This window comes from Oncorhynchus gorbuscha, linkage group LG10, assembly GCF_021184085.1.
Source record: "Oncorhynchus gorbuscha isolate QuinsamMale2020 ecotype Even-year linkage group LG10, OgorEven_v1.0, whole genome shotgun sequence".
In the NCBI taxonomy this organism is placed as follows: Eukaryota; Metazoa; Chordata; class Actinopteri; order Salmoniformes; family Salmonidae; genus Oncorhynchus; species Oncorhynchus gorbuscha.
The window spans coordinates 39,016,412-39,032,344 of record NC_060182.1 but is presented as its reverse complement, the minus strand read 5'-3'; the positions used below and the strand labels follow the sequence as shown (position 1 = coordinate 39,032,344).

The window sequence follows — 15,933 nt, the reverse complement described above, 5'->3', positions numbered from 1 at the left end:
GAGAATGCTATTCATTGACTATAGCTCAGCGTTCAACACCATAGTGCCCTCAAAGCTCATCACTAAGCTAAGGACCCTGGGACTAAACACCTCCCTCTGCAACTGGATCCTGGACTTCTTGATGGGCCGCATCCAGGTGGTAAGAGTAGGTAACAACACATCTTCCATGTTGATCCTCAACACGGGGACCCTTAGGGGAGCGTGCTCAGTCCCCTCCTGTAATCCCTGTTCACCCATGACTGCATAGCCAGGCATGACTCCAACACCATCATTAAACAGCGGTAGCTTGATCACTGACAACAATGAGACAGCCTATATGGAGGAGGTCAGAGACCTGGCCGTGTGGTGCCAGGATAACAACCTCTCCCTCAACGTGATCAAGACAAAGGAGATGATTGTGGACTACAGGAAAAGGAGGACCGAGCACACCCCCATTCTCATCGACAGTGCTGTAGTGGAGCAGGTTGAGAGCTTCAAGTTCCTTAGTGTCCATATCACCAGTTAACTATCATGGCCCAAACAAACCAAGACAGTTGTGAAGAGGGCACGACAAAGCCTATTCCCCCACAGGAGACTGAAAAGATTTGGCATGGGTCCTCAGATTCTCAAAAGGTGTTACAGCTGCACCATTGAGAGTATCCTGACTGGTTGCATCACTGCCTGGTATGGCAACTACTTGGCCTCCGACCGCAAGGCACAACTTTGGGTAGTGCTGGCCAGTACATCACTGGGGCCAAGCTTCCTGCCATCCAGGACCTCTATACCAGGCGGTGTCAGAGGAAGGCCCTAAAAATTATGAAAGACTCCAGCCACCCTAGTCATAGTGTTCTCTCTGCTATCGCACGGCAAGCGGTACCAGAGCGCCAAGTCTAGGTTGAAAAGGCTTCTTCTAAAAGCTTCTAACCCAAGCCATAAGACTCCTGAACAGCTAATAAAATGGCTACCCAGACTATTTGCATTGTCCCCCTCAACCCCCTCATTTTAAGCTGCTGCTACTCTCTGGTTATTATTGATACATAGTCACTTTAACTCTACCTATATGTACATATTACCTCAATTACCTTGACTAATCTGTGCCCCCTCACATTGACTCTGTACCGGTACTCCCTGTAAATAGCCTCGCTAGTGTCATTTTACTGCTGCTCTTTAACTATTTTTAAATATTTTTTACTTATCACTGCATTGTTGGTTAAGGGCTTGTAAGCATTTCACTGTAAGGTCTACTACACCTGCTGTATTCGGAGCATGTGACAAATAAAATTGGATTTGATTGGACCTCTATGTACTTTGCTCTGTTCATTTTTCCCTCAATCCTGACTAGTCTCCCAGTCCCTGCCTCTGATAAACATCCCCAAAGAATGATGCTGCCACCACCAAGCTTCACCGTAGGGTTGGTGCCAGGTTTCCTCCAGACTTGACACTTGGCATCCAGGCTAAAGTGTTCAATCTTAGTTTCATCAGAACAGAGAATCTTGTTTCTCATGGTCTGAGAGTCCTTTAGGTGCCTTTTGGCAAACTCCAAACGGGCTCTCATGTGCCTTTCACTGAGGAGTGGCTTCCGTCTGGACAATCTACCATTAAGGACTGATTGGTGGAGTCATGCAGAGTTGGTTGTCCTTCTAGAATGTTCTCCCATCTCCACAGAGGAACTATGCAGCTCTGTCAGAGTTACCATCGGGTTCTTGGTCACCTCCTTGACCAAGGCCATTTCTCCCCCAATTGCTCAGTTTGGCTGGTTGGCCAGCTATAGGAAGACTATTGGTGGTTTCAAACTTCTTCCATTGAAGAATGATGGAGGCCACTGTCTTCCCGGGGTCCTTCAATGCTGCAGAATCTGTTTGTACTCTTCCCCAGATCTGTGCCTCGACACAATCTTGTCTCGGAGCTCTACGGACAATTCCTCCTTTCTGCTCTGACATGCACTGTCAACTGTGGGCCTTATATAGACAGGTGTGTGCCTTTCCAAATCATGTCCAATCAATTGCATTTGCAAATAAATTCTAAAAACCTGTTCTAGCCTTGTCATTATGGGGTATTGTATGTAGATTGATGAGGGAAAAAAATATTTAATCCGTTTTAGAATAAGGCTGTAACGTAACAAAATGTGGAAAAAGTCAAGGGGTATGAATACTTTCCCGAATGCACTGTACATTGTGGATCGGCTATAAGTATGAAAGAAATGTAGATATGATTTTTAGGCCATATTGCCCAGCCCTACATTGAGCATGTTTGGGATGCTCTGGATCTAAGTATACGACAACATGTTCCAGGTCCCGCCAATATCCAGCAACTTCGCACAGCCATTGAACAGGAATGGGACAATATTCAACAGGCCGCAATCAACAGCCTGATCAACTCTATGCGAAAGAGATGTGTTGCGCTGCATGAGCCAAATGGTGGTCCCACCAGATGCATATCTGTAGACCTAGTCATGTGAAATCCATAGATTAGGGCCTAACGGATATATTTCAATGGACTGATTTCCTGTAAATCATCTGTAACTCAGTAAAATCTTTGAAATGGTTGCATGTTATGTTGCGTTTATATTTTTGATCATATTCAGCGGGTGTTCATATTCAGCGGGTGTTCATATTCAGCGGGTGTTCACATTCAGCGGGTGTTCATAATCAGCGGGTGTTCATAATCAGCGGGTGTTCATATTCAGCGGGTGTTCATATTCAGCGGGTGTTCACATTCAGCGGGTGTTCATATTCAGCGGGTGTTCATATTCAGCGGGTGTTCACATTCAGCGGGTGTTCACATTCAGCGGGTGTTCATATTCAGCGGGTGTTCACATTCAGCGGGTGATCATATTCAGCGGGTGTTCACATTCAGCAGGTGTTCATATTCAGCGGGTGTTCATATTCAGCGGGTGTTCACATTCAGCGGGTGATCATATTCAGCGGGTGTTCACATTCAGCGGGTGTTCATATTCAGCGGGTGTTCACATTCAGCGGGTGATCATATTCAGCGGGTGTTCACATTCAGCGGGTGATCATATTCAGCGGGTGTTCATATTCAGCGGGTGTTCACATTCAGCGGGTGTTCACATTCAGCGGGTGTTCACATTCAGCGGGTGTTCATATTCAGCGGGTGTTCATATTCAGCGGGTGTTCATATTCAGCGGGTGTTCATATTCAGCGGGTGTTCATATTCAGCGGGTGTTCATATTCAGCGGGTGTTCATATTCAGCGGGTGTTCATATTCAGCGGGTGTTCATATTCAGCGGGTGTTCATATTCAGCGGGTGTTCATATTCAGCGGGTGTTCACATTCAGCGGGTGTTCACATTCAGCGGGTGTTCATATTCAGCGGGTGACAAAACGAATCAGTTATTCATGCTTGAACTGCATTCACCCATCTGCCTGAATGTACATCATGGAATTTTGGTCAAATAGAAGCTATTTTTAAAACTATTGAATTATCAATGACTTCTCTTATCACCAATCGCTTAGTTTTTCCTCAAACTAAGTTAAGAGCTGTACCATGGGCCTACACATCGTGTTATTATGGTTCATGGGAATAGGTTTTTCAAAGGTTTTTCCCAATTTCCAGAATGATGGACCTTAAAAGGTCCTTGAAGCAAAGTTGTTTGGCATGAAGAAAGACGCCTACACACAAAGTGGGCTCCAGTTTCTGTGTATCAAATGATCTATATATTTTTTTTTAAATGCTTGAGTCATTTGACCATGTCAAGGAAAAAAATAAATAAAATGACTTACAATACCTTTGCTGTGAACCTCTAATGAATACTCATTGTAACTCAGCTGCAGCCTACCTTCTGCATGTCCTCTCTGTTGGCGGTGTGGCTGATGATGCTGTCAGTATGGTGGCTGCTGAACGGTCTGGAAGTCTTACAGTCAAAGGAGAGGCGTCTCTGAGCCACACTGATGCCACTGAAGTCCTTCCCATCCACCCTACAGTCACACCAGATAACGGAATTGGTTTATTAAAGGAAAGGCAACACAAAACAACTGATCAAAATCAGATCAATCTTAACTGGCTTATACATAGAATCCAACAGTGCTTGCTTCTATCATTTCCTCACCTGTTCAGTAACTGCTGCATGAAATTGTCTGAGCGCGCTCCCCTGTACATAACAGCCAGCTGGCCCTGTGATTGGTCCATCACCACCTCACAGGAGTGACCCCTCCCAGAGCGGTCTATCCCAACCCCCTCGACCCCGTTCATGTAGGCTCTCTCCTCCTCCAGAGCTCTCCTCAGACCCTCCGCCTTCTCCATCAGCATAGAGATATTCAGGCTCTCCACCCCCACCCCATCTCCTTTAGACTTAGACCCCGCCATCTTGGAAGGGATGTTCAGCCTCCACTCTCCACCCTTCTTTTCGTCTTTGACTTTAGGGGGTATGTCTGGTTTGCGGCTCAGAGCTGGGAGTTTGCTCTTCTTCAGGCCGAACCAGCTTGCGATGCCATTGGAGCCTTTCTGTTTCACCTCGCTGACCTGTTCAAAGTGTTTATTTATCAAATTGATGACAGCAAACACTCTGAAATACTTGATAATAACACGTTACGACTCAACACGACAACACAGTTAGAGAAAACAACCATCAATACCTGTCCTCTGTCTCGGTCCTGCTCTGCCAGTTTCAGCATGTTTTCCTCAATACCCTTCATCACCTTCTCTTCCATGGCTGACGTCGGGCCGGGGGTGGGGCCGGGGACAATGGGGACAAGGTGCCTCTCCTCCTCCTGTTGCGTGCCTGACGTTGGCCTTGGGGGAGGAAAGCTGTCTCCGTGCGCCGTGGTGTTTCTCTTCCTGTTTGCGTTGAGCTTGCTCCTGTCCTCGGACTTGGACGAGTAGCGTGGCGTCAGCGCCGGGGCATCCAGGGTGGGTTTCCCAGCTCCACCTCTACTGACAGCTGAGGGTGAGGGAGCTGGGGCCTGGCAGGGTTTAGACGGGGACTTAGGCAGGACTTTGTTGGGGCTGTTGCTACTCTGAGGGATGCTGGGTGCAGGTTGTTTACCCTGGTAAGACAGGTTCAGAGAAGCTGGGCATTTCACGTTGTGTGGAACCACGGGAGAGTCCGTGTTTGGGGATGGGAGGCCCAGTTTACCATTGGGGCTGTCTGTATTAGTCACACCCACTCTGGATGAGAGCGTCTCCAGCTCTGCCTTAGCGACTAAAGACCCAGAGAGGAGAGACTTAGCTGCTGGATCATAGGACTGACAAGCACCAGGGAACATCAAAGCAACACTACCAAGAATACCTTTAGGCTTACCATCCAAAGAGTCTGTATATTTTGAGTGCCTCTGCTCTTCTAAATTATGATCCACAGGCCTCTCCGCTGTCTTACTCCTGTCATCGTTAAAAGTGATTATACTCTCATCACTATGAGGGTCTGGCTTGTCTACTGGCAGCAGCACATTGACTTGCAAATCCTCAGAGCTCCTCAGCTTGCCAAGTGCAGCCAACCTGTCTTTGAATGTGTGACTAGACTCGGCTGGCTGCCTCCCTGGCCCTGCTACTCGAGAAGGCCTCTTGGGAATGGATGAGGGATCATGTCTCTTGGCTGGGAGAGCTGGAGGCTGGGACTGGGAGAGATCAGAGTTCTGCATGGTGGTTTCTTTAGTGTCCTGGTCCTGCGATCCTCTGTCTTTCATGCTGGCGTAGTGAGCAGGGCTCCCCTGAAACTGAGCTGGTCTGAGGGCAGAGGGGTTGGGCAGACTGTGGTGGCCGTGCCAGACTGGGCTCTCTGTGTTCACATCCTGATCGGACGAGGATGAAGAAGATGAGGAAGATGAGGAGGAGGAGGAGTCCGAGGCAGGGGAGAAATGCTGCAGCTGGAGACTACGGACATTCTCTTTCTGTAGTAGTGGATTCACTAGCTTCCTGTCACTATCTGTGTTGGTATGAGAGGAAAATAATGTGTTTACGTTCTCTGAGACCTTGGATTCTTCCAGCTGAGCCGAGGTGGAGAGTTCCAAAACATTCTCATAGTACGGGACCTTCTGAGGAGAGGCCCTGGGTGTATGTGATGTGCCAGGGGCCAGTGGCTTGGGGACTACACAGCTTGACTTGGGGACCGAGAGGCTGCTGTAGCAAAGTTCCTTGGCTGGAGGGGAGCAGGCGTCCTCAGGCTGTGGCGGGGAGGTGGGGGCTGAGGCTGAGTGTGTGGTGGCTGGGTAGGACTCTGACCTGGCGGGTGGAGGAGGGTGCCTGGTCCTCTCTGTGGTGGTGGCTCTGCGTGAGGGGACGGGGGAGTGGTACACCTCATAGTTATTGGTACGGCAGGGGATCTTGGAGGTGCGGGTGAGCTGTGGGCTCAGACGGACAGGACTGGCCGCTGCCTGGGTCCTCTCTGCCATCGTGGGGATCTTTATAAACTTTAGGATCCTGGACGGGGAGTTGATCGCAGCAGCTTTGACGTCGATGAGGCAGGAGGAGGGGATGGGGCTGAAGGCCACATTGGCTCTCCCTGAGAGAGCTCCCTCCTCTGCTGGGCCACTGTCTTTCTCTGGAATAACTACATCACTCAAAACATTATCACTGTCATTGGAGGAGAGGAGAAACCCATTGGTTTCCAGCTCACAGTATGCAATCTCAGGGTTGTCCTTCACTCCAGGGACAGGCAGCTGGGAGGTAAACAAACTACTGCTGTCTTCAGATTTTCCTTTAAGACAGTCCTCTTCATCTGTGCCCTGGACCTGCCCTGTCTTTATCGCTGCCTCTGGGCACCGATTGGCTGGACTAGTCTGATCTACGCTCGTGACTGACAAGTAAGAGTTGGGACCCGCTGGTTGCTGGTGGTCATTCATTGTCTGGTGTTTCTCCACTGATGTGCTCCTGATGTGGAACTCACTTAGAGCAGCTGCGGTGGGTGTGCCTTTGACGTGGTTCGGCGTTGAATTAGGCTTCGGAGTGCAAATATGGTTACATTTGACCGGACTGTCTGTGCTCCTCTTGCAGTGAGTAGGACATAACCGCCCTTCACCATCGACGCGCTGTTGGTGTTGCGTGCTGTCAGAGTCTGAGCAGGAGCAGCGGCAGCGTGCCTGGTGCTTCTGACACAGGTCTCCAGCAGCCAGCACCGCCTCCGTGGACATCAGAACCTGGCTGTAGTCACAGAAGGAAACGCTGCCTGCCGAGGGGTGGAACTTGAGGGGGTCGGTCTCCTCCATCTTGCGGAGGACCTCCAGGATGTGTGCTTTCTTCTTGAAGAATGGGGACAGGGCCTCCATGGATGCGGCTGGGCCTCGGGGGGGAGTTGCTGGGGCCTGTGGCAGTGTGCGGTGGAACCCATTTCCCTGTTGAGAGAAATATTGTCTGGTTGTTATCATAGGAGTGAACGTGTTCTCAATAACTAAATTGGTTAAACAAAGGTTATAAACAAGATTCAAATCATTTCTTTCAATAGCACTTCCACCAGACTGCAGCCTTCTACTGTGTATGAAATATCGACAGAACAAACCACTGTTGGCATAAGTGAAGGAAATCAGTTTAACAGAGAAAGTCCAGGTCTCTTGAATACAATAGTGAAATAGAAAGGATATCCATTTCATATGAGAAACCATAGAGCCAACAGTATACGTCATGACTGCTGCCGTAACCCAGACAGTGTTTATCCCCCTAGGAGTCTACAGCCATGGCTCAGGATTAAGTGTTGACCTTGCTTTGTCCTCACCTTGGCTTGTGCTTGACTCTGTGACTGTGACTCCACCTGTTTGTCAGAGACATTGTGCAGCAGCTGTGTATTGTACACTGGGAGGGGTCCTGGCTGCACCTGTAACAGTAAATTCAATGCAATTAGGATATCATGTACACCACTTTAAGCAAAACAAATTGTTATAGGACTCTATACAATAGGCTACATCACTACACAGCAGATTATGACAGATTGTGACGTTGCCCTGAGACATGGCTGTATACTCCTATGGTGCACACAAAAGTGTTCTTCAGGCTGTCCAGATTAGAAAACCTATTTTTGGTTCAAGGTAGAACCCTTTTGGGTTCCGTATAAACCCTCTGTAGAAAGGGTTCACATGGAACCCAAAAGGGTTGTACCTGGAACCAGAAAGGGTTCTTTAAAGGGTTCTCCTATGGGGTTAGCCTGGAGAAACCTTTAAGGTTCTAGAGCACCTTTTTTTTCTCCTAAGAGTGTTTAACATGGCTCTAGACTCAGTTGGTGTCACGGCCGTCGTTGGAAGTAGACCAAAGTGCAGCGTGGTGAGCGTACATTTCTCTTTTTATTTAACATGTCACCAAACAAAACAAGAAACAAAAAACAACCGTGAAGCTTACAGGGCTCTAGTGCCACTAACAAAGATAACTACCCGCACTGAAAGGAGGGAAAAAGGGGCTACCTAAGTATGATTCCCAATCAGAGACAACGATAGACAGCTATCCCTGATTGAGAACCATACCCGGCCAAAACATAGAAATAAAGAAACCTAGAAAACAAAAAATAGAATGCCCACCCCACATCACACCCTGACCTAACCAAATAGAGAAATAAAACATATCTCTAAGGTCAGGGCGTGACAGTTGGTGTAATGTTGCCGTGTCTCAGGGCAGATTGTTACTTTATACCTGGTCGTGAGGGCTTGAATGGTTGGGTAGTTTCTGTTGGAAGAGCTCACAGAGCACTCTGTTCTGTCTCTCCAGGTCAAACACATGCATCTTCAGCTTGATGCATTCCTCTCGCAGATCCTGCGTATATGTATACACAAAAGCGTATCATTAAAACCACAACCCATGTCTTACCGGTTGTGATTCAAAATGGGCTTTCAAAAAAAATGATGGATTGTTGAGGATGACTTGTCAGTTTGCCTTTTGGTTGAGTAGAGCTTGGACCACATGGTTGGCCACCTCGTCCAGACATCTCTCATATGCCTCTCTTTGACTCTCATTTGCCAACACAAGAGCTGAATTCTCTGCCTGTTAAAAGAAGCCAATAGATTATTCACAACTGTAAATGTTTAGCATGACAATAACTCTCATAAATTTGAAAATTGAAATGAAAGCAATGAATATGTGGTGAAACTATATTTGAAAAATGACATCATTTGAGACGCTTTATATTCAGTTCATTAAGATTGGGGTTGACTCACCTCCAGCTCTCTGAGTCGGTCCATGAGTTCTCCGCTGTTCTCTTCTTCCTCCAGGTAGTCCTCAACGTCCCCCTCGTCTGACTCCAGGTCTTCATCACACATCCTCGGTTCTGTAGCATCAGACATCGTTCTCATCTGGAACACAAGGAGGTTCATAATGTTACAATCGTCTCACTTTTACACCCAAAACATCAAAGTACTATGTAATCACCAACATACAGTAAGCCCTAGGACCATGCCTCAGGACAACCTGGCTTGATGACTGCTTGCTGACCCCAGTCCATCTGGCCATGCTGCTGCCCCAGTTTCAACCGTTCTGCCTGCGACTATGGAACCCTGACCTGTTCACCGGACATGCTACCTGTCCCAGACTGGCTGTTTTCAACTCTTTAGAGACAGCAGGAGCAGTAGAGATACTCTGAATGATCGGCTATGAAAAGCCAACTGACATTTACTCCTGAGGTGCTGACCAGTTTCACCCTCGACAACCACCGTGATTACTTGGCCATGTTCTGTTATAATCTCCACCCGGCACAGCCAGAAGAGGACTGGCCACCCCTCATAGCCTGGTTCCTCTCTAAGTTTCTTCCTAGGTTCTGGCTTTTCCAGGGAGTTTTTCCTAGCCACCGTGCTTCTACACCTGCATTGCTTGCTGTTTGGGGTTTTAGGCTGGGTTTCTGTACAGCACTTTGTGATATCAGCTGATGTAAGAAGAGCTTTATAAATACATTTGATGATTTTGATTTGTAGAGATATCAAAGTATATCTGACCAAATTAGGAAAGACAAACATTGTAATTTTGAATTCCGTAAAGTGAGTGTGGAAGAGGTAAAAAAAAGAAGATCGTTGTCTATCAACAATGACAAGCCACCGGGGTGTGACAACATGGATGGAAAATTACTGAGGATAATAACTGACGATATTTCCACTCCTATTTGCCATATTTTCAATTTAAGCCTACTAGAATGTGTGTTCCCCCTGGCCTGGAGGGAAGCAAAAGTCATTCCACTAATCCCCTTTACTGGCTCAAATAGCAGACCGACAGCCTGTTACCAACCCTTAGTAAACTTTTTTAAATGGAGTTTGACCAGATACAATGCTATTTTACAGTAAACAAATTGACAACAGACTTTCAGCACACTTATAGGGAAGGACATTCAACAAACACAGCACTTACACAAATGGCTGTCACGCCCTGACCTTAGAGAGCCTTTTTATGTCTCTATTTGGTTTGGTCAGGGTGTGATTTGGGTGGGCATTCTATGTTCTGTTTTCTATGTTTTTGTATTTCTATGTTTTGGCAGGGTATGGTTCTCAATCAGGGACAGCTGTCTATCGTTGTCTCTGATTGGGAAATCATAGATAGGCAGCCTTTTCTCCTTTTGTCATTGTGGGAAGTTGTCTTTGTTAGGGGTACGATAGCCCTTGTAAGCTTCACGATCATTTTTTGTCATTTCTGGTTTTTGTTGGCGACATTTTACTAAATAAAAGAAAATGTATGCTCACCACGCTACACCTTGGTCTTCCTTTAATGACGGTCATGACAGAACTTCCCACCACAAACGGACCAAGCAGCGTGGTAAGGGAGAGCAGCGTCTTCAGGAGGACTGGACATGGGAGGACATCCTGGACGGCAAAGGATCCTGGACTTGGGAGGAGATCCTGGTATGGATCTCCAGCCTGGTGAGTCCTGTGCCTGCTCCCAGATCCAGACCTCCTGTATGTCTCCCCAGCCTGGTGAGCCCTGTGGCAGCTCCACGCACCAGGCTGCCCATACGTCTCCTCACTCCAGTGATGATCCATGGCAAGAAGCCTCCAGTGATGATCCATGGCAAGAAGCCTCCAGTGATGATCAATGGCACGAAGCCTCCAGTGATGATCCATGGCACGAAGCCTCCAGTGATGATCTATGGCACGAAGCCTCCAGCGACGATACCCAGTCCAGAGCCTCCAGCGACGGTCTCCAGTCCGGAGCCTCCGGCGGCAGTCTCCAGTCCGTAGCCTCCGGCGGCAGTCTCCAGTCCGGAGCCTCCGGCGAGGGTCCCCAGTCCGTGGCCCGCGGCGAGGGTTCCCGCACCAGTGGCGGCACCAAAGTGGGGTGAGCTAGAGGTGGAGCGGGGTCTATGTCCCGTACCAAAGCCGCCACCGCCGATAGATGCCTACCCGGACCCTCCCCTATAGGTTCAGGTTTTGAAGCCGGAGTCCGCACCTTTGGGGTGGGGGTGGGGGGTGTACTGTCACGCCCTGACCTTAGAGAGCCTTTTTATGTCTCTATGATGATAGGCTGAGAGAAAGTTATGATAAAAAGATTGTGGGGGCTGTTTTGTTAGACTTCAGTGCTGTTTTTGACATTATCGATCATAGTCTGCTGATGGAAAAACGGATGTGTTATAGCTTTACACCCCCTGCTATACTGTGGATAAAGACTTACCTGTCTAACAGAACACAGAGGGTATTCTTTAATTGAAGCCTCTCCAACATAATCCAGGTAGAATCAGGAATTCCCCATGGCAATCTTTACTAATGACTTGCCACTGGCTTTGAGTAAAGCAAGAGTGTCTATGTATGTGGATGACTCAACACTATACACGTCAGCTACTACAGCGGCTGAAATGACTGCAACACTTAACAAAGAGCTGCAGTTAGTTTCAGAGTGGGTGGCAAGGAATAAATGAATCCTAAATATTTCTCAAACTAAAAGCATTGTATTTAACTAAATGTTGTAATAAATCATGTGGAAATTGAGCAAGTTGAGGCGACTAAACTGCTTGGAGTTACCGTGGTTTGTAAACTGTCATGGTCAAAACATATTGATACAACAGAAGCTAAGATGGGGAGAAGTCTGTTCATAATGAAGCGCTGCTCTGCCTTCTTGACAGCACTAACAACAAGGCAGGTCCTACAGGCCCTAGTTTTGTCACACCTGGACTACTGTTCAGTCATGTGTTCAGGTGCCACAAAAAAGGAACTTAAGAAAATTGCAATTGGCTCAGAACAGGGCAGCACAGCTGGCCCTTGGATGTACACAGAGAGCTAACATTAATGATATGCATGTCAATCTCTTCTGCCTCAAAGTGGAGGAGAGATTGACTTCATCACTACTTGTATTTATGAGAGGTATTGACATGTTGAATGCACCGAGCTGTCTGTTTGAACTACTGGCGCACAGCTTGGACACCCATGCCTACCTCACAGTCCCCGAGTCCAGGACAGACTATGGGAGGCTACATAGAGCCATGACTACATGGAACTCTATTCCGCATCAAGTAACTGATATACAAGCAGTAAAATCCGATTTAACAAATAAAAATACACGTTATGGAACAGCGGGGACAGTGAAGCAACGCAAACACAGACACACACACACACACACACACACACACACACACACACACACACACACACACACACACACACACACACACACACACACACACACACACACACACACACACACACACACACACACACACACACACACACACACACACACACACACACGTGATAACATACGCACGATACACACACGTACACATGGACTTTCTTTTGTAGATATGTGGTAGTGGTGGAGTAGGGGCCCGAAGGCACACAGTGTGTTGTGAAATGGGTGGTCCTTCTGTAGCTCAGTTGGTAGAGCACACAGTGTGTTGTGAAATCTGACTGAATGTATATTATTAATATATTATTATATATTAAATCTGTGAATGTATTGTAACGTTTTTTTAAACGGTTTAACTGCTTTAATTGTACTGGACCCCAGGAAGAGTACAGTATCAATAATGAATACAAATACAAATATCAGGACTTTCTCTGGTGAGAACGGAACCGTAATAATCCCTCTCTAGTGTCAGGTTCTTGGCGATGGAGAGATGTAACGGTACTCTGCCATGTTAAGACTGGGTGTGTTTTTGGCCGGATGAATGTATAACTGATGTATCAGCCTGTTGGTTGGCTTTAGCTAGATTACTGAGTAATCTATAGTAATGTATAGCATACTGAAGAGTTTTTTGTTGTTGGACAAAGCCCATAGGAGCAGAACATAATGGTGGGAGTGCTGGTGGTCGGGTTCTGTGACAGCAGTGAATGGAAGGGAAGGTCTGGAGATATATCCCTGGGTTTCTCAGGAGCATTAAACAGTGTCGGGGATAAGACTGATCTAACACCAGTACTGAAATCCTGCCAAGTCATCCCCTTCACCCCGGAGCTAAACAGACAGGTCATGTACAGTACAGTAAACCCCCTGTTCTCAAACATAAACCGACCGTGGGGATGAGCGCATTGTAAGTCTAAGAGGTGAGTGCTGCGAAGTGCAAAGCGTGCATACGTTTACGGGAAACCTCGACACCCCCAGAGGACGTATCTGAACAGGTCTAATATTACTGGCCCATCCTCGCCCTCGCTGCCAGTCTGAGAACTCAGCAGCACCATCTAAACTGACGGATTGAGCTGTATTCAACTGAGCAAAGGCCAATTGGGCCTGTAATGGAGGGCGGATCAACGTGTCTCCTATGAAGGCATAAGGAAGACATAAGGAAGATATTAGCTGCATGCTTAACCTGCCAGAGCGTTAAGGAGGAGTTATAAATATCAGCTATTCTTCACTTAATGCACGTTACAGCTCCAGGCAAGCTACAGTACAATATACACCTGGTTTGTTTATTCATAACAAATGAACAGGACAAAACGACAAAACTCCTCTTCCGCATAACAGCATCTGCGTGTTCTCGGGAACGTTCACAACGTCCAACTGGGCAAAAAACTTGTTGGATCAACACCGTTTCAGCGTCATTTAAATCCTGTTTAGGGATGTGATGGCATTGAATCAACATGGAAAACTGATTGGATTTTTCAACAACAAAAAAGTCATCAACATCAGGGCATTTGTCTAAATCCAATGACATGTTGCTAATTCCGTTTTTGAGCTCGCTGTGTGGACAACTCAACCAAACGTAAAGTAAAACTCCGCGTTGAAATGACGTCCGTGCCCAGTGGGATGGAACTCCATGTGAACTCCACGTTAACCAAAACATAAAAGTGAGACTAAATATAACATGGTAGATGATGCTGTTGCTAGGTACTGTACTCTGTGGGGCAGAACCTTGAATCGCGACCAAAACAAAGAGATAAAGGAGAATGCCTCTTTTCTGAATTTAATCCAGACAATTCCAAAGTGACACAATTTATTGATTGCAGCTTGATCAAAGCTGATTCACCCACCCTCATGCTCTCTCCCCCATCCTTAACCTCATCCCCCCCCCCCATCATACCAATTCAGCTGATATTGATTATACCACAGATCCTACATCCGATCACGGCGGATACAATGAAATGCTAGGCAGGGGTCACAGAGAACTGTAGGGGTCAACTGTAGTGTGGTGAAGGACAGCATTGTCGTTGTGGGGGTGGTGCTTAGGCCACTGACTAGCTTCAGCGTGCCCAAACAGATAACCATTCACAGGGAGAGGAGATCAGTGTGTCTGCCCAGAGACTGCTGTGCCAGGCAGGGAGCAAGGGGTGGGGAGGGAGAGAGCGTGGGATGGGGGGAGGGAGAGAGTGAGAGAGCGGGAGAAGAGAGAGTGCTCGCGAAGAGAGAGCGAGAGCGAGGGAGAGAAAAGAGAGAGAGAGATGCCCTGCTACAGAAATGTGCTGATATGAGACTGAGACCCATGGAGAAGCACTGCATGCAAAAGGAGTTTGTGTACAAGGAGGGCGGCCATATTGCTTGCTACCTTGTTTTCCCATTCTAGAATTATAAACAGGGGAGACTCCCAAACAATTTATGATATACCCGGATAAAAACAAGACGTGCTTTATTACAATCTGCAGTCCGTGATAAGAAGTATGAAATATATACGGTACATACTTCCATCATCTCCTTCTTCTCTTCTGCATTGTGTGATAAAGAGAACACTGACTGTAATTCAAATGTTTTCTATCTACTGTAGATAAGGACTGTCTGCCCGTGAGATACATAGAACAGAGGCTTCACCCTCATCCCTTGAGTGCCTGATCATGACTAATATCCCAGATATTTCCTCTGTTGACTGACACACAGGAGGATCTAAAAAGAGGAACCTCTAAAAAAGCAAATACGATTTTTCACCACCATCAATGACATACCTAACCACAGTGACAGAGAAGCTGCCCCTGTTTCCTGTTCAAATGCCACAAAAGGACACGGACACTGTGACATGCACTAAAAATGACATGAAGAGAAAACAAAGAGTGAAGTACAGAGATAACAAAGGACGTGAGGAGAAAACAGAGTGAAGTACAGAGATAACAAAGGACATGAAGAGAAAACAGAGAGTGAAGTACAGAGATAACAAAGGACATGAGGAGAAAACAGAGAGTGAAGTACAGAGATAACAAAGGACATGAAGAGAAAACAGAGAGTGAAGTACAGAGATAACAAAGGACGTGAGGAGAAAACAGAGAGTGAAGTACAGAGATAAAAAAGGATATGAAGAGAAAACAGAGAGAGAAGTACAGAGATAACAAAGGGGAACCCTGAACACCATGAAGTACGCGTTGCTTTTGGAGCAGCACTGCTCTTTTCAATGATGCTTCCACCCCCACTGCTCTTTTTCAATGATGCTTCCACCTCCACTGCTCTTTTTCAATTATGCTTCCACCTCCACTGCTCTTTTTCAATGATGCTTCCACCCCCACTGCTCTTTTTCAATGTTGCTTCCACCTCCAATGCTCTTTTTCAATGATGCTTCCACCTCCACTGCTCTTTTTCTGCTCTTTTTCAACGATGCTTCCACCTCCACTGCTCTTTTTCTGCTCTTTTTCAATGATGCTTCCACCCCCACTGCTCTTTTTCAATGATGCTTCCACCCCCACTGCTCTTTTTCAATGAT

At 47.0% G+C, this 15,933-nt stretch overlaps 1 protein-coding gene across 2 annotated transcripts in view; it reads right to left on the bottom strand.

The window, feature by feature from the left end:
• Positions 1-15,933, bottom strand: part of nckap5l (NCK-associated protein 5-like) — a 57,832-nt gene that overhangs the window by 14,907 nt on the left and 26,992 nt on the right. For both annotated transcript variants that reach the window (XM_046366003.1, XM_046366002.1), the window contains exons 3-9: positions 9,068-9,202; positions 8,787-8,894; positions 8,547-8,666; positions 7,642-7,740; positions 4,574-7,264; positions 4,048-4,460; positions 3,778-3,916 (exon numbers count right to left, since the gene is read on the bottom strand). In XM_046366003.1, coding sequence (XP_046221959.1) covers positions 3,778-3,916; positions 4,048-4,460; positions 4,574-7,264; positions 7,642-7,740; positions 8,547-8,666; positions 8,787-8,894; positions 9,068-9,202 — 3,705 coding nt within the window. The remainder of the gene's footprint in view (positions 1-3,777; positions 3,917-4,047; positions 4,461-4,573; positions 7,265-7,641; positions 7,741-8,546; positions 8,667-8,786; positions 8,895-9,067; positions 9,203-15,933) is intronic.